This window comes from Hypanus sabinus, chromosome 6 (genome assembly GCF_030144855.1).
Source record: "Hypanus sabinus isolate sHypSab1 chromosome 6, sHypSab1.hap1, whole genome shotgun sequence".
Lineage (NCBI taxonomy): Eukaryota > Metazoa > Chordata > Chondrichthyes > Myliobatiformes > Dasyatidae > Hypanus > Hypanus sabinus.
In genome coordinates, this window is record NC_082711.1 from 136514067 (window position 1) to 136533501 (window position 19435).

General features: G+C 42.3%; 1 protein-coding gene across 2 annotated transcripts in view; it reads right to left on the reverse strand.

The window, feature by feature from the left end:
• Positions 1-19007, reverse strand: part of LOC132395870 (cytochrome P450 2D20-like) — a 44011-nt gene extending 25004 nt beyond the window's left edge. The window contains exons 1-5 of one of the 2 annotated variants that reach the window (XM_059972991.1): positions 18985-19007; positions 18676-18904; positions 13999-14167; positions 7351-7503; positions 1520-1680 (exon numbers count right to left, since the gene is read on the reverse strand). In XM_059972991.1, the coding sequence (XP_059828974.1) occupies positions 1520-1680; positions 7351-7503; positions 13999-14167; positions 18676-18885 (693 nt within the window). In that variant the 5' untranslated portion in view covers positions 18886-18904; positions 18985-19007. Of the gene's footprint in view, positions 1-1519; positions 1681-7350; positions 7504-13998; positions 14168-18675; positions 18945-18984 lie in introns of those variants that run through there. The other variant, XM_059972992.1, reaches the window with a different exon arrangement.
• Positions 19008-19435: the final 428 nt, after the last annotated feature.

Genomic DNA, 19435 nt, shown 5'->3' on the forward strand with positions numbered 1-19435 from the left:
TTCACAAATAAAAACTAACCCAGAGGTTTTACCAACTGACATCCATTTCATTACCAACTATCAATATCAATCATCATATCTATTCATGAACCCTAACATATTGGTTTGCAAACATTATTTTCAGATAATACCAAGCTTTATGGCCTTTTTGAGAATACATCTATTAATTTGCCGGATTGGTTGAACTTACAACACGGGTCATTGATTGTCCCATTAGAATTACAAAAGCAGATTTTTAAATGATCTCAAAGGCAACATGAGTGAATCTGCAGATGCTGGAAATAAATAAAAACACAAAATGCTGGCAGAACTCAGCAGGCCAGACAGCATCCATGGGAGGAGGTAGTGATGATGTGAAAACCCTCCTGATGAAGGGTTTCGGCCCGAAACGTCGTCACTACCTCCTCCCATAGGTGCTGTCTGGCCTGCTGAGTTCTGCCAGCGCTTTGTGTTTTTATTTTTTTTAAATGATCTATTTAATTTCTTTACTCAGAATAAATACTAATGTTGTTCTAAATATCATCAAGATTCACAGGGTTGTTACAATAATTCCCCGCATTGTGATACTTTTCTAACACTTTCACATGTTTGGGTTCCAATATATCAGATAGTTTTGAATATTTCTGGTGTGATCAACCAAGGAATGAGGGCCTACAACTAAGATTATTGTACAATAGTGGCAGCAGCACTTTCTCTGCCATCTCCCTTCATGTGGGGCAGGATTATCACAAGGGACGGGAATATGCTTACTTGGAAGAGGGTCTGCCTGCTTGTAATGCAGGTAATGCTGAGCCTGATGGGAACCCACACCAGAATAACATGAGTTACCACTGACCTCCCACTCCACCGCCTTCAGTGCAGTTCTTCATTGTGAGCAGCACAATCTCAACTTCTGAGAGTCTAATCAGATTCCAACCACACTGTCATTCCTTTAAGTAATTCTTTGCTGACACTTGCTAATATTTTTACAAGATGCCCAACCACACAGATTTTGAAAAATCAAAAACCCACAATGCTGGAAATCTGAAGTGAAAACAGAAAATGCAGAAACAATCAGTAGGCAGGACCCAGTGTTAGAAAGGCAGACGTTGTGCTGGATGTCCAGAAAACTTCAGAGCTGAGAAAGAGTGAAAACAGGGGCATGCAGAGGATGTGAAATGTAGAGCTGCAAGAAATGTACAGCTGATCAGGCAGTGTTAGTGGAGTTAGAAAAAATACTGCTTAAGACCCCGCACTAACTAGTTATCTGTGGCTTCCAGCACTGTTATAATGGGGTCCACCATTAACTTAACATCTTCCATCCAGACCTGTTCCAACCTTCTGGACCCAACATCAAATACAACAGTTTCAGATAACTTGCTTCTTCTGTTTGTATCAGAACCGGTGGGCTCAGCTGCAGGTTGTCCACCTCAGTTCTTCTCTTTCCACTACCACCATTTGGAAATTTGAGGCTGACTAATAAGGCAGAAGCATTCAATGTCCACAAGTGTTTGTGAATTATTGAATGAACAGTCCTTACCTGACCCCAAAATCCACCTTCCAACACAAAGCTTTCTTCAAGTATGTGCAAATATCTACGGAACTTCTTATCATTGTATTCAAAGCGTTCACCAAAGACAATTGAGCAGATGATATTCGAGGTCGCATAAGTTAAATGAAAATGTGGATCAAAAGGACGACCTGAATAAATGGTAAAAAAGTTATTTCAATATAACAAGCAGATTTTGAAACTGCACAGGTAACAGACTACTTAAAGAGATTTGTCAGCTGACAGAAAACAAGAGCTTTGCAATTGAAACATTTCCATTAAGCCCTGCATTAGCTGCTCATTGTTATCTAATTGGAAAGCTCCCATTTCCAGTCATTTTGGGACACTGTGTAAGGAGAGGGTTAAAACAAGTCTTTTTACTTGGAATGGAGCAGTCTGTTCACAGTACTCATAATGAACAAGCCTGTCCATTGGAAAGATAGGTACAGCACAAGGTCTTGATTCATCCATGAGGCAGAGAAACATAGAAAACCTATAGCACAATACAGGCCCTTTGGCCCACAATGTTGTGCTAAACATGTACTTACTTTGAAATTACCTACGGTTACCCATAGCCCTCTATTTTTCTAAGCTCCATGTACCTATCCAGGAGACTCTTAAAAGACCCTATCATATCCACCTCCACCACCATTGGCAGTAGCCCATTCCATGCACTCACCACTCTCTGCATAAAAAAAACCTTACCCCTGACATCTCCTCTGTACCTTCTTCCAAGCACCTTAAAAGTTTGCGCTCTCTAAGGAGAAAAGGCCAAGTTCACTCAACCTATTCTCATAAGGCATGCTCCCTAATCCAAGCAACGTCCTTGCAAATCTCCTCTGCACTCTTTCTATGGTTTCCACATCCTTCCTATAGTGAGGTGACCAGAACTGAGCACAGTACTCCAAGTGGGGTCTGACCAGGGTCCTACTGTATTCAGCTGCAACATTACCTCTCACCTCCTAAACTCAATCCCACGATTGATGGAGACCAATGCACTGTATGCCTTAACCACAGAAGAAACCTGCGTAGCCCAAGATCACTCTGATCCCCCACACTGCCAAGAGTCTCACCATTAATACTATATACTTGACCAACCAAAATGAACCACCTCACACTTATCTGCCCAGTTTTGCATCCTATCGATGTCCTGCTGTAACCTCTGACAGCCCTTGCACTATCCACAACTCTCTCAATTTTTTGTCAAAGGCTTTGGAGTATACAAATGTAAACCATTAAGGGAATGTGATAACTTGATTTCTTTCTCAAGGATGAGCACTTCAGTTGGCAAAAGAAAGCCTTTACTGATACAATTTTTGAAAACAACTGACACTTGTTTAGTGGGAATGTAGAGTTCTCCCTCTGAATCAATCATTAAAAACTAATTCATTTTAGAATTGTAGCTGACAGGTATGCATAGATTTAAAAAATGTGGGCTTTCTTAATTATAAGAGTTTCTTCCCCCAAGCCATCAGATTCCTCAATACCCAGAGCCTGGACTGACACCAACTTACTACCCTCTACTGTGCCTATTGTCTTGTTTATTATTTATTGTAATACCTGCACTGTTTTGTACATTTTATGCAGTCCTGGGTAGGTCTGCAGCCTAGTGTAGTTTTTTCTGTTGTTTTTATGTAGTTCAGTGTAGTTTTTGTATTGTTTCATGGAGCACCGTGGTCCTGAAAAACGTTCTCGTTTTTACTGTGCACTGTACCAGCAGTTATGGTTGAAATGACAATAAAAAGAATGACTTGACTTGATCTGACTTAAAGTGTGCAAATTCATCAGAAATTTGTCCTTGGACCTGAATGGCAATCAGCACAAAGGGCCTCTAACAGTCTCCAGGCTCGTCATCATAAATTGGAGTCCTTGATGAGCAGAAGGCTGTGAGACTTGTTACTGTTTTAATTATTGTGTACTCTGTTATTTTGTTAATCCATCACATCAATTAGTAGAAGGATGTGGGACTTGTTTTTAATCCATTATTTTGCGCAACCTTCCCTCTGGGAACTCTCCCTCTACCTATACCTTTGAAATCAGCATGGTTTCCTTAAAAATCTTGCCTGACGAAACTGTGGAATTCTTTAGCGAAAATAACAGGAAGGCTGACAGAGCAGTCAGTGGATTTTGGTCGGCTATTGGTGAATACTGGTGTTCCACAGGGATCAGTGTTAGGACTGCTTTCTTTCACATTATATGTCAGTGATTTGGATAATGGAATTGATGGCTTAGTGGCCAAGTTTGTGGATGATACAAAGGTAGATGGAGGGGCAAATAGTGTTGAGGAAGCAGGGAGTCTGCAGAGGGACTTGCACAGGTTATAAGAATGGGCAAAGAAGTGACAGAAGGGTAGGGAAGTGTCTGGTATTGCACTTTGGAAGAACAAATAAAGGCAAAGACAATTTTCTAAACAGGGAATGAATTCAAAAATGAGATGTGCAAAGAGACTTGGGAGTCTTAGCGCAGGATGTGCACTTGCAGATTAAGTTGGTGGTAAGGAAAACAAATGCAATGTTAACATTCATTTAGGGACAACTTGAATAGAAAAGTTAAAAATGTGCTGCTGAGGCTTTATAAAACATTGGCCAGGCAGCACTTGGACTTTTGAGAGTAGCTGTGGGTCAATTATCTAAGAATGTGCTGACATTGAGGAGATTCATGAGAATGATCCCAGGAATGAAAGGGTTAATATATGAAGAGCATTTGATGGCTCTAGGCTTGTGCTTGCTGAAGTTTAGACGAATGAAGGTGGATCTCATTGGCACCTATTGAATATTGAATAGCCTAGACCGGGGGTCGGCAACCTGCGGCTCCCGAGCCATTTGTGGCTCTTTCACCTCTGTGCTGCGGCTCCCTGTGGCTTTGGGAAATAATTGGTCAGTATTTAATTAAAATGTATTTTATGTTAGTTTGTTAGCTTTTGAAATGTAATTCTAAATTTGAAGATTATGGTGATCTTGTACAATCTAAGTGTGGCGACATCCGAAACGGCTCACAATTAGCCAGCATTCCGGCTAAGGGAGATAGCCTACGGGGGTTTGTGAGTACGCGTCTTTTGCAGCATCTGCGTCCATGGGGGCTGGGTTGAGAGAGGCTTAAAAGCAAGGCTGTTTAGTTCGAATAAAGCTATCTTTGACTGCAGTTTACTGACACCGCTACAACGTGTTTTTATCGCTGGCTGTCCAGACGGAAGGTGCTGAAACGCTTTGTCGCGTGTCTGGAAGAAGTGAAAACTTTCCTGGGCAGCAAAGGGCTCACCTTTCCTGAGCTGGAACAGCCAGAGTGGCTGGAAAAGCTACACTTCATGGTAGACATGACAGCGCACCTGAACACGCTGAACACAGCTCTTCAGGGGTAAGGACGTACAGCCCTGCACATGTTGGAGGATGTTTTGGCATTCGAGCGCAAGTTGACAGTGCTTGCCAGAGATTTACAGAAAGGCACTTTGTCTCACTTCCCCAATTTGAGAGAGTTCAAACAAGGTCACGACATGATAATTTCGGAGTATTTACATTCTGCAATCATCGCAATGCAAACATCGTTTGGGAAACGCTTCTGTGAGTTCAGAGAGGAAAAAAACACATTATCCTTCCCGGTCACTCCCTTAAGCATCGATCCTTCCCTACTGAATACGACTGCATTGGCAGGTGTGAGTCAACCTGATCTTGAGATGGAACTGGCCGACATAGCCGACAAAGACATATGGGTGTCCAAGTTTAGACGCTTGACAGCAGACCTTGAAGATGTTGCCCGTTCTTGCTCAGAAACACAAATGGAGTGATATTGAAAACCTTCCAAAACCGGACAAACTTGTGTTCGAAACATTTATGTAAACATTAAAAAGTATGCGCTTTGAGTCCTGTCGATCTTTGGATCCACATATGTAAGTGAGCAGGTGTTCTCCAACATGAACTTTATTAAAAACAAACATCGCGCATGCCTCACAGATGACAGCTTGCGATCCTGTGTAAAGATGAAGGTGACGTCATACAGCCCTGATGTGCAGACGCTGTGCGCTGAGGTCCAGGAGCAGAAATCCCATTAACCAAGTATGATAAATATTTTAATTGCCTATTATTTTATGTGTATTCATATTTTTTCATTGTTCAGTGAAATAGTCCTTTTATTTTTCAGGCTGACAGCTGGCTGATGTTATTTTTGGTTTGCTGCTGGCGGAAAATTTAAGTTTGGCGTTTTTCATAAATACAAGAAGGACTCAAATAGACATTGAGTATTTTACTTTAAAGTAACTTTCAACCCAACGTCTTTTTTTCGGAGTTCAAAATGTTTTTGTTGCATGCAGAAATGTAATTTCGTTTTCTCTGCAGGAGTTCATCAATTTCATAAATGCAACACATTATAGTTTGTTTATACATAGCATAAAGGCAAAAAAAACGTTGTATGCAGTGTTATTTCATTTTAAATGTCAAACGGGTTTTGCGGCTCCCAGTGTTTTCTTTTCTGTGGGAAACGGGTCCAAGTGGCTCTTTCAGTGGTAAAGGTTGCTGACCCCTGGCCTAGACAGAGTGGATGTGGAGAGTCTAGGACCAGAGAGCTCAGCCCAGGAATACAAGCATGCTGTTTTAGAACAGAGACGAGGAGGAATTTCTTTACCAGGGTGTGATGAATCTGAAGAGTGCATTGCCACAGATGGCTGTGGAGACCAAGTCAGTGAGTATATTTAACGTGAAGGTCGATAGGTTCTTGATAACAAAGATATCCAAAGTTGTAGGGAGAAGTCAAAGTTCAAATAGACTGATGGAGGGATACTTCTGTTACGTCTCTGCACATTTACTCACCCAGGTCGCTTCCAGCTCTGAACCTCTGGGAACCTTTGACCTAGTGTTCAGTCACATGTCCTAATGTATCTCTGTTGATTAAATCAATGTTTTTGGTCTAGGTACTCTCCTTTGAAGCAATTTGGAGATACTTCACTTTGATGGAAGGGCGACATCAATAGAAATAGTTGCCAGTTGCTTCTGAACACCAACAGAAGCAGCTGACAGAGCTTCATTCCTCTGCAGGAGGGCCTGTTACACCTTAAAGGGACAGATTAAACATTAACACATCCTCCACCCTGGGTGATAGCTCTGATTCCAAAGCCCCTCTTTCCATTGGCAAAAACACATGGAAACTGGAGATGATTTGAGCTGAAATGGTCAATCCCTTTGAAATGCCCATGTAGAGGTGAGTGGAGAGGGCAACATTGCCCTCTAACAGCCTGAAGGTACATACCTCCGGACTCCAGGACAGCCTCTATCTCACTGTTGTGTGTCTATTGAACGGGCCTCTCGTATCATCGGATGATTTCTTCATCTCACAATCTACCTTATTGCCTACTTGCACTGCACTCTCTGACACAGTAACACTACATTCTGCATTGCTGTATTTTCCCTTGGTGTGATGAAATGGTCTGTATGGATGGATGCAAGAAAACAAAGTATTAGACTGTATCTTCGTACATCCCATAGAGAACTACAGCACCCAAACAGGCCATTCAGCCCATCTCACACATAGAAACCTGGCCTTCTGTCTAGTCCATCTACCTGCATCAGACCTCTGCCCTCCACACCCCTCTCATCAATGGATCTGTGCAAATGTCTCAAGTGTTGCAATTGAAACTACATCTTTCACTTCTGCTGGCAGCTCGTTCCACACTCACACCACCAAATGAGCATGACAATAATAAACCAATTACCCGAACTGCTGGTGCTTGCCCCTGCCCTGTTGTCCTTCTGTGACACACAGGGTTTACCAAGGTGCCAGACACCAACAGTAGCACAGGACCGAAGAACAGCAGCTGCTTCCTCAGGATCACCCACCTTGTTCACTTTCAAAACCTTGAATTAAAAATTCAGCCTCTTCCACAATTTGCAATTCAAGGGACTTCTTTCTGAGCCCAAAGTTCTTCAGGGTCAAGAGTGAAAATTTCCTTTGCTGTTTCCACCAGTCTCCGTACTTTGCAAACACGATACCTGGATGGGTGTAGCAGGAATGTCATTTCATTCATCTTCATTTTCAACCAGTCCTTCAACAAGTATCTAAATGAGCACTTGAAATAGCAAGATAGAGGCTACAGACTAAGTACTGGGAAATGGGTTAGCATGGACTATCACCATGGAGATTATGGGCTGAATGGCCTGCTTCTGTATTCATTGATTTCTAAGACATTCATTTTAATTTACAATTAGATATTCACCTGGATCCTAAAGAATCAGCATGTTATTTTGAGCAGAGTGGAGTAACAAGACTGGATTAACATGCAAAGGTGGATCACCCAGATCATTCCTACCTGCAATCTATTGTAATATATCGTCAACAGAAACAAGTTCTTGCCCCTTCTGGGCCATATTATGTTGTGTGTTCTGGGAGACGGGAGCCAGTGTGTCCAGGGGAACTACAACCAGAAATCCAGGGACCACAGTATACACAGTGGTACTGAATGTTGAGTTCTGTTCGTGTGGACTATGTAAGTATTTCGAATGCGTGCACTCTGTGTGGAGGGAGGGGAATTATGGGGTGTAAAGGTGGTAGTCCTCAGATACTGAAGGGTGACATTGAAAGTAAAGTCGTTTAAACAAAAGAAAAATGTGTCCTTGTTGTTTGGGCATTAACAGTGCTAGCAAAGGATGGTTTTCAATAATAGGATCCCACCAGCGTTTGAAAAGACCAAGCCTTATGAAAGCTGGAAAAATGAAATTGGAATATGGACTTTTGTTATGGAACTAGAGAAGGTGAAGCAAGCCTTGGCTGTTGCGTTGTTGCTTTCAGGGAGAACGAGAGAAACCGTGATGGGTATATGCTACCTCATACACTTAACTCTGTTTTTTGAGGATGGAAAAGGATCAGATTTATGAGGCATATTCAGACTTTGACAAAATTTATCAAGATAATTCTAAAAATATGGCTGAAAATATGACTGAACAAAGTGCTTTGCATGCATAAATACAAAATGGAATTTCCTAATGCTGTACTAGCTTTTAAATTATTGGACACTCCGTGTCTAGACATGAAGGACAGACAGCTCGAGTTATCTGAATGCACAGAACTCACATTTGCATCTATGAAATCAGCACTGAAGAAGATTTTTGGAGACAAGTCCACTAGTTGGAATTAATTTGAGTCAGGAAACGGCATACTTCACTGCCCTCAGGGATACCATTACCTGGCACAAATCCAATAAACAAGTATGACAGGGGATCGAAATGTGTGGTATGTCAAAGTATTTACCACTGGGCAAGAAACCGTCCACGCAGAAGCTAAAACATTAGGCTAGCTGAAGGAAATAACAAATCTGAAGATGTAGAACAGTGCCATATCACCGTTTGTGAAGGAATCACTTACTAATGATTGGACATGGCAGCAAAGGCTATGGGAGAAGGCCAGCAAATGGGGTTGAGGAAGAGAAAAATAGGATCAGCTATGATTGAATGGTGGAGCAGACTTGATGGGCCAAATGGCCTAATTCTGCTCCTATGTCTTATGGTCTAATGCAGAGACATCTGAGGCAGAGATTTTGATGATGGAATCTCTAGGATCTACTGTTATTGATACACATTGTGTGGAGAAAAATGACTTGGGAGCTATGTAAGTGAACAAAACCAGAAGGAGGTGCAGAAACCAGTGAACACAAATACACCCAATAACAAAGCATTCAAATTTGGAGATGGAATGATCATACATTCCACCAAAAGAGTGAAAATTCCTGCAAAAATAGGGCTGAAATAAGGTTACATTGAAACGGAGATGCTGCTGTTGAACATTCCATTACTCTTGAGTAAATGTTCCCCAACAAAAGCAAGAGCATTACTGGAAAGGAGAGTGACCAGGCAATGATGCTTTAACAGCCGGTGGCTCTTGAGCTCAGCGGCTCTGGGTATTACATTCCGGGTAAAGACACTGTGAGAACGAAGTACTAAATGTCACACACAACATGACCAGAGATGAGAAATGCAAGGTGTTGCTCAAACTTCACAAGCGGTTTGGACAAACTTCAATTGATGGACTTCAGAAACAAAACAGCTGATGATTTTCCCATTGTAAAGCAGATGATTGACAGCTGTGAGACTGCCCAAGCCTGTGGCTGGTCTGACTACAGTGAAATAGAAGGCATAAACCTACAGGAACTGGAGCAACATCTCCACATCACTGATCGGCTCACACGTTTCAGTGCTGGTAGCAATGTAAACACAAAGAGACCCTCAGAGATTGTAAAAACACTTCATCCATTCCTGGATAAGTGTGCACGATCCACCTCGGAAAGTATTCCGTGATAATGGTGGTGAATTTAATAATGATTAATTCAGAGAGATGGCAGAGTACTTTAACATTGAAACAAAGACTACAACGGCATATAGTCCTTGAAGTAATGGACTTCTGGAGTGACACAATCAAACGCTTACTGAAAAGGCCAAAGGCAAATAAAAGCGATGGCTGTGGTTGGAACACAGCCCTGGACTGAGTCATCAAGGCCAAGGATACCATGCACAATGTACACGGCCATAGCCCGCATCAATTGGTGTTCGGCCAGAATCCAAACCATCCCTCTGTACTGGTTGACAGACCACTTGCACTGCAAGCAGTCAATGAGTTGGGAAACGCATTTCAGCACTGCATGCATCAAGGAAGACTTTCACTGAAGCAGAGTGTTCAGAGAGAATTCAAAGAGCACTGAGGGCACACGTCCATCCTACAAATGGAAAATATGACACAGGGGCCAATGTGTATTACAAGAGATCAGACTGTACAGCACAGAGTTCCTGGAGCTGTCACTGGTCAGGATAAAGTTGTGGTATTCGTGAGACACGGAGATACATATGTGAAAGTACATCATTCCAGACTACATAAAACAAACTGAAGACCATCAGAACTCCATGGAGAATGACAAACGAATGAAAACCACTTACCTAGCACATGGTCATGTTGCACAGACAGGGATGAGGAGAGTGCAGAGAAAGACCCAATAGAGTTGTTCAACGGTGGCACAGACATTGCGGAAAAGAGTGCAATTGGGAATTCAACAGACTTGCTTGAACAGAAATTATGACAAGTGCAAAGATAACATGGAAGTTTTGGTCTTAAAACAGGACAAACTGAGATTAGTAGACCAAAACACTGGTATCTCAGACAAATCTGCAATCTTACTACGAGCAGGCAAAGCCAGTGTGAGTGACAAAAGTTGATACAACTTGAATTACCTAGCACCAGTCATAGTTGCTGGCACTGCAGGATCAGTCAACATGTCACGTGTAGGCGGACTTCATATTGAATCAGGCTGGGCCATCTGAGAAATATCAAGACAAAGATGTACAAGTAACTAAAGAGATGTCGTATGAATCCACAAAACAAGATGAAATGAGAAATTGGAGATATAATGTAGTGTTTGAGGAAGCTAGAGACATTGGCCAAAAGACAACATCTGCGATATCAGTGTGCACCCTGAAAGATTCATGACAGGAATTTTATCAACATCTGGTTGCTAAAGGTTTTGAGGAACCGTACATAGAAGAACTTCAAAAAAACTCGTCAACATGTGCATCAGAGTCTCTCCGACTACTTCTCTCAGTGATATGTCAAAAGCATTGGCAACCCCATTGCATGGATATGAAATCCACATTCTTACAGGGAGTGGAGCTGTCACATGATGTTTGCATTAAACTCCCCCCACCCTAAGGCCAGAAGTAAAGGAATACCCTGCAAACTCAAAAAGTGTGTGTGTGGTCTAGCTGATGCATCTCTCTACTGGTATAAAAAGGTCAAGGAAATTATGTTGGAAACAGGTGGAAAGATGTCACAAGAATACCCTAAAGGTTAACTTGCAGGTGGAGTTGGTGGTGAGGAACACAAGTACAATGTTAACACTCATTTTAAGATGTCTAGAATACAAGAGCCAGATGTGATGCTGAGGCTTTATAAGGGACTGATGAGGACTCACCTTGAGAATTGTGAACAATTTTGGGCTCATGATCTAAGAAAAGATGTGCTGGCCCAGAGAAGATCCAGAAGAGGTTCACAAGGATGATTCTCAGAAAGAAAGGGTTATCATACAAGTAAAATTTGATAGCTCTGGGTCTGTATTTGCTGGAATTTAGAAGGATGGTGGGGGAGATCTCATTGAAAATTTTCGTATGTTGAAAGACCCAGACAGACTAGATATAGAAAGGATAATTCCCATGGTGGGGTGTCTAGGACAAGAGGGCACAGCCTCAGAATAGAGGGGCATCCATTTAAAACAGAGATACAGAGAAATTAGCCAGAGGACGGTGAATTTGTGACCACAGGCAGCTCTGGAGGCCAGGTTGTTGGGTGTATTTAAGGCAGAGCTTGTTAGGTTCTTGATTAGACATAGCATCATGGATTATGGGGAACACAAACAGGAGAAAATCTGCAGATGCTGGAAATATGAGCAACACACACAAAATGCTGGAGGAACTCAGCGAGCCAGGCAGCCTCTGTGGAAAAAGAACAGTCAACTCCATAGAACTTGCCTGGTCTGCTGAGAGGTTATGGGAGAAGGCCTGGGAGTGTGGCTGAGAAGGGGAAAGAAAGATCAGCCATGATTAAATGGCGGATCAGACTCATTCACCCGAATGGCCTAATTCTCCTGCTATGTCTTATGGCCTTATGGTCTAAGTAGATCCAGCTATTCTTTACTGGCAAGATTCACGATATCATGTGATTGGAAAAATTGTGTGTCATGTAGATGAATGACTTCATAAGGGAGACTGACAAAACTTAGCCAAGCAGTTATCCTTCCATTAAATTCAACCTTTCAGGTTGGAACATGACAGATTCTTTGTAGGGACAGACTCAGCCTTTCAGGTTGGGACATGACAGATTCTTTGTAGGGACAGACTCAGCCTTTCAGGTTGGGACATGACAGATTCTTTGTAGGGACAGACTCAGCCTTTCAGGTTGGGACATGACAGATTCTTTGTAGGGACAGACTCAGCCTTTCAGGTTGGGACATGACAGATTCTTTGTAGGGACAGACTCAGCCTTTCAGGTTGGGACATGACAGATTCTTTGTAGGGACAGACTCAGCCTTTCAGGTTGGGACATGACAGATTCTTTGCAGGGATAGACATCCTTTCTGTTGACGGAACAGTACAACTGCACCAAGAAAGCTACATCAGGAAGCTTCTGACAATCAGTTTGGAATCCTCACGTGCCACACAACGGGATTCACCCCTCAAGCTTAAGCGGGGCAACTTGAGTCAAAGAATGGTCAGGTTCTATGGGTGGCAAGACAGAGCAGACCTGACATCATGTGTAATACCTGCAACTTGGCATCCAGCACAAAAAAAATGCCACAGTACAAACTTTACATTTGGCAAACAAGTTATAGTGTGCAGAATTCAATCTGAAAAAGTAGTCTAGAAGTTTTCAGTTTGAGAAAGATAGCTTACCGAGGCTTGTTGTCTTCAGTGATGCCTCAGTTGGAAATCTCCCTGATGGAGGAATTCAAGGGGGATATTTTATTGTCCTGACAGAAGAGGGAAGATTTTCACCTCTCCATTGGCAATCAGAAAGCATCTGAAGAGTTGCATGGAGTACGCTGGCAGGTGAAACCTTTGCAATGTTTGAAGGTATTGACAATGCAGTTTATCTGGCCACAATTTATTCTGAGCTTTTCCATGTTGACCCAAAGGAGGACAATGTACATAGCACTTGTGACAATGACTCTTTGGTTCATGCCATCAAATCCACCAAGTCAGTTACCGAGAAGAGGCTTTACCTGGAGTTAAACAGCACCAAAGAACTTGTCCAAGCACAGAAAATTCACCATGTGCTATGATCAACTACAAAGAAACATCCAACTGACTGTCTCGCAAAAAAGGGAGATCCAGCTCTTGTGCTGTTAAAGGCACTTAGTGAAGGCATTTGGTACCTTAAGAATTGTATTAACTTCAGGGATTAGAACCAATTCCCATATCCTGATGGACGTATGAATTGTCTTTAAATTTTTTTTTCAAGTTTGCTTTTTTAATATATACATAAAAAGGATGGGAGATTGTTCAGTTCTGTTCATTTGGTGTATGGAACAACTTTGTATACATACACACTCTCCCTGTTATGTAGTTGCGGAGGGAAAGGGATTATGAGACGTAAAGGTGGTGACTATTCGGTATTGAAGGGAGATGTTGCAAGTAAAGCTGTTTCAACAAATGAAAAATGTGTGCTTGTTGTTTGGGCGTTAACAGTGAACATTGTTTCTGGTGACTAGTGTGTCTGATGGGGGGAAACAACATTCCTCAAACCATGCCCAATTAAATGATATTTCATCTTCCTGAGGAAGTGGTTTCTAATGCCCTTGAGGTGCACTGGACACAACGACCACCCCCCCCCCCCACCGCCCCAAAGCTCTGGTGGTGGGGTTTAGGTCTTCTACCAAAACAGGTGAAGTCCAATTATCCCAATGCCTCCCACCTGATGCACTGGTCAGCCTCTGGACCCTGGTTCATACCCACCTTCACCATGCTGCCGAAAGAACTTCTCATAAATCGGAAAGGATGGCCGATCTGCAAAATCTTCCGATTTCTTCACCAGAGCCTCTTTCAGGGTCTTGTAGCCACTCAACACCACCAGGTTTGTCCATCCAAACTCTAAACTCACCACATCGCCGTACTTCTTCCACAGCTGAAAGTGGACACACGATGGGAGAAAGCAGCAGGACGTTACTGTAACTCAGGAACCGAACACAGAAAAGAACAGAGACTGCACCATCACTGAGTTCTCAGTCAGACCCAGCACCTCCACATTTTGCGCCCTTGTTGCTGTTGGTCTCCATCCCTTGTACCATTGAAAAAAGTGGGCTGGATTCCTTGTGCAATGGTTTCCCCAGTCATTATCCATCCCTGGATGGGCAAAACCCAACCCTGCCACAAAAGCACTGCTTCAGAATTAAATTGAAGCATATTGTCATGTATATAAGTACACATATGCACAAGGGCAATGAAAATCTTACTTGTAGCAACATCATAGACATGTATCAGCAGGGAACCAGCATTCACAAATAAAGCATAATTTATGTAAAATTATACAAGAAATAGCAGAATTATAACAAAGACCAAAGTACATCTAGTGACATGTAAAAATGGTTAGTGTTGCTGTACTGAATAATGATTTGGATTGTGCCGGTTCAATCAAGAACTGGGTAGTGGAAGGGAAGTAACTATTATCGAACTTTGTGGTGTGGTACTTCAGGTTTCTGTATCTCCTGCCCAATTGCAGTTGGAAAAAAGACGGCACGGTCTGGCTGGTGAGGATCTTTGATGATAGATAGTGACTTTTTGAGGCAGGGCCTCACTGTGCAGAGTCACTGCCCTCTGCAGCTTCTTACATCCCAGCACATTCAAATTGCTGTAGCAGACCATTATGCCACCATTCAGAGCACATTCAGAAGTGTTTCTGTAGAAGTTTGTTAGAGTGTTTGGTCACTTACTGAACTAACATTATAAGAAAGTAAAGATGCTGCAGAAACACAAGAGACATACAAGAGTTATGTAGAAATGCAAGCCAAAATCTTACTTTATTTTCGATGATATCCTTCTGTATTAAAGCATTGTTTCAATATTGATTTCAAAGGACTACTCCACTCCTCACCGGATGCAAAGAAACCAGTTGTGTAACTAACATCCTCTCTTGGCTTTACCCATGGGACCCACCACGTAGAGAAATGTTTTTTTGAAACCAACACATGGCCTCAATCTGGAACAGGCTAAAAAAGGAATCTAGAACCCAGCTGGTATTTGGCAATATTTACATCAGAGTTTGATGCTACAGATTTAAAGTATAGTGAACTATGAATACACCCAGTACACAGCACTTATAGAACAAGATGATCCAGAAAATAAAGGTGAAGTGTCTGCTAAAGGGCAAATTCACTTCTTCACAGCCCACTGAGCATTGCACAGGATTGTTACAGTTCAAGCAGAATCTGCAGCCCACCGTCTGGACTACTCATCAAAAACCTTGTCATACTTTCACAGTTGCGAGGGTGATTAGTTTCAACCTATACTTCATTGACTTCAGGAAGTACACACCTCTGTCAGTATCAGTGGTGTTGATTTAGAGATGGTCGAGAACTTCAAGTTCCTCATTGTAAAAATCACTGATAAGCTGTCCTGATCCTGCCACGTGAATGCCATGGTCAAGGAAGCACGTCACTGCCTCTACTTCTGCAGAAGGCTAAGAAAATCCAGCAGGTCAAAGACCCTCACCAATTTTTGTTTACCTACACGACACTTGTTTAAGACTATATTCTATTTTCTATTTGTCTTTTTACTACCCTGATGTAATTATCTATGGCATGATTTGTCAGCATGCTACACAGACAACATTTCTCATTGTATCTTGGTACTGTCTGTCTGTCTAGGTACCATATCCAATGCGGATGTTGGTGACCATGGCTTTCCATACAGATCTATCCCTTGTTCTTTGGATGACTTCCATGTCCTCGATGTGTAGCCACCTAATGAGGCTTTTGATGTACATAAGCTGAGGTCTTCCTCTAGGTTTGCTCCACTATCTTTCCAGAGAGTATGAATTTTTCTGGTTCATCTTTCTGCATGATGAGTCCTAGGAATCTGAGTTGTCTTTCTCTTATTGTTGGTACGAGTGATCCAGCTGCTTGGGCTCTTCTGAGAACTTCTTCATTTGCTGTGTGTGGTCCATGATATTTTTAACATTCTCCTGTAGAACCATAATTCAGCTGCTTCTAGTCTCTTTTCCATTTCTGGGGAAATGGTCCAGCATTCACTTCCATAAGTCAGGATAGAATAAATGTAGCACTGCAGTATTCTGTTTTTAGTCTGCATGCTTATCTTCCTGTCTGTTAATATGGTCTTCATTTTCTGGAAAGCTTCTATCGCCGTTGCTATTCTGTATTTGATATCAGTGTCACACCTGCCATCACTTGTTATTTGGCTGCCAAGGTATCTGAATTTGTTGACTTGTTTGATGTTTGTATTTCTGATCTTGATCACACATTGTGGGATGTTTGTCTTTCTGGAGATGACCATGCTTCCTGTCTTCTTGGTGTTGATTGAGCGGCCTCTGCGATTACTTTCTGCTGCCACTATAGTGGGTAGTTCTTGCAGTTTTGTTTCTGAGTCAGCTATTAGGACAATGTCATCAGCATATCTGATGTTATTTATATTATGACCTCCAATTGTGAGTCCTTTGATGTCTTTGATACCTCTAAAGATATTTTCACTGTACAGGTTGAATAAGTCAGGTGAAAAGACACAACCTTACCCGACTCCTGTCATGATATTCACATACTCACTTCTCCTTCTAATCTGATGGATGCTGTCTGGTCCCAGTATAAGTTTCTTGGCACACAAAACAATAATGACCAATATTACCTGGCACAATCACAAAGATAAACCTGGCTAAGCATGGCTGTATACCTTTGAAACGAACAGTGGTAATTTGCTCCTGTTTAAAGTAATGAAATTAACTTTGGGCAAGTTCTTTATTTGCCACATTTGTCTATTTATGTAATGCCAATCCTGATGAAGGCTCTCGGGAAACTCCCCTCCATAGATACTGCCTGACTTTGAGTTTGTCCAGCATTTTGTGTTTTGCTCTTGATTTCAAACATCTACAGAATCTTAGGCACACACAATGCTGGAGGAACTCTTGCGTTTGTGTCCATATGTACTTTATCTCTGTACAATTGACCAAGCAGTGTTTATAACTGTGGGTTTGGGGGATTCTGAATCAAACTTTCTGTAGCACACAATGGAACTTTATATGATGAATTAAATCCAATTCAAGGAATAACTCAGTTTACTCAAAAGTACATACTGTTTATTAGCAAGCTTGCATCTCATTTGGCCACACAGTCTCCGCTCACCAAGCTTCAGAAAACCTGCAGCCAAGTGAGCCCAGAATACAGTTTGGAGCTGCTGATATACATTGTTATCACATATTTTGATAAGGGTAGACCGAGAAGCTTCTTAGGGAACAAACTTCTTTGTTCATACATTATTCTCACAGCACAACTTGTCAAGCTTCCAATAAGTCAGGTAGGTTTTAGCCCTTTAATTCTACATATAATTCCTCAACACCAGAGAGATGTTTTTATCTTTATTCAAATTAGTCAAGACTAAGATTGCTGGACTCAAACAGAGGACAAAGCTGCAGAGGTTAAAGATCCACCATCAATAAATGGTGCAGCAGGATCGAGGGACTGAATGGCCGACTCCTGCTTTTAGTTGATAAATTCGGATAATCTGACAGGAAGCACAGTGAAGCCTAGGGTCCTCAGCCCAAGTCACTTTAATGACTGGGTGGTGATATTTTCCTCCTTTTCCCTCAGCAATCAAACATTTAGAAATTAATAAGGAATTTTAAAAATATCTAAGCCATTAATTTATTCAAAATACAATTGTTAAAAATTAAAACAAACCGACAAGAAAACAGAACAATTTCTAGTATTGAAAACTGACTTATCTACAAATTGTCTTCATCCACGCGAGTCCCATCTGCAGTCGGAGCTGGGGTTAAGCGGATTCCGTCCCCCCCCCCCCCCCTCCCCTTTGCAGAGTGCACGGAGTCCCAGCTGATGGTCTAGTGACTGGGACCTTCGGAATTATTTATCGTCTCCTGCATGCAGACGAAATCCTGAACTCACTGGCATTAAAATTGCCTACCCATCTCCTGAAACTGGACGTTTGGATAGCTTCACAGCATTTACGCAATGTAGAGTAAGGAAAAGGTGATAGAAAAAAAAAATGGAACTGGAGAAGGCAACCTGGATAACAATCGGAATAGGAAAAATACAGAATTGATTCATCGAATTAGAGATAAACAACGGAGAGTAGATTCAGATGAAAAATCATATCCTCCTCCTTGCCCTCCCTCTCCTGAATATTTCCTGCGTTCTCTTTTCTTTGCGTTGCAGGTTCTGCAAGTTTTTAAACTTCGTGTTGCCTCACATTCCGTCCCAGCTCGAAGGAAGAAACAGAGAACTAAAAACTCGTATATTGAAGTGAAATAGGGAGCGAAAGAACACTGCTGGACACAAGGGGAAAGGGTGTAAAGGAGGAACTCAACATTCAAGAAACTGAACGGTTAAAGGTGTCCCGGGGCGAGGGAGTCACCTCCTTCACACAGTCTCACTCTCTCTCAGCCTTTACCTTTGCGAATGACAGGTGAGGGTTGCTCAGATCCACCTGCAGGATGTTCCCGACGAAAGGTAAGCCCCGGGGCCCGGGAGGGTAGTTCCCACACGTCTTGCGCCTCTTCATGAAGTCAAAGACCAGGCAAAAGACGGTGCAGAACACGGCCAGCGCCGTGAACCTGTCGAAGAGTTTGAACAAGAGCAGGGGGAGAGCCGAGAACTCCATGTTGTCCAGAGCGAGTGGGCTGTAAACAAAATGCGCGCATGGTCAGTGAGGGACGGGTGAGGAGGGAAGGCAGTGTTGGGGAAGTTCACGTTGACGCACCACACACAGACACTTGTGTAATACTTGTATCACAGAGCCAAGTAACTGTATTGCTGGAATATGGATCAGGAGAAAAACAACTTCAGGGAAGTCAGCAGGCCAGGGAGCAGGTTTGGGGGGAAATGGACAATCCCTTAAAGCGAAACGAAAGAATCGAAGTGATCACATCCGAGGCGCCATCGAGAGGAGACTCTTGCGCGCAGCTCCGATGGAAAAATCAAATATTCCACTTTAGATTGCTAGAACTGAAATCCACAGCTACAGCCATGGACAAAACAGTAAGCAACGTCGTTTAAAGGCGATTAAAATATCTGTCACTACTCAGAGAAAGCGAATAAACAGAGTAAATACTGCTCTACTCTCCCTATGCACATGACTGCGTGGCTAGGCAAAGCTCAAATACCATCTATAAATTTGCTGACGATACAACCACTGTTGGTAGAATCTCAGG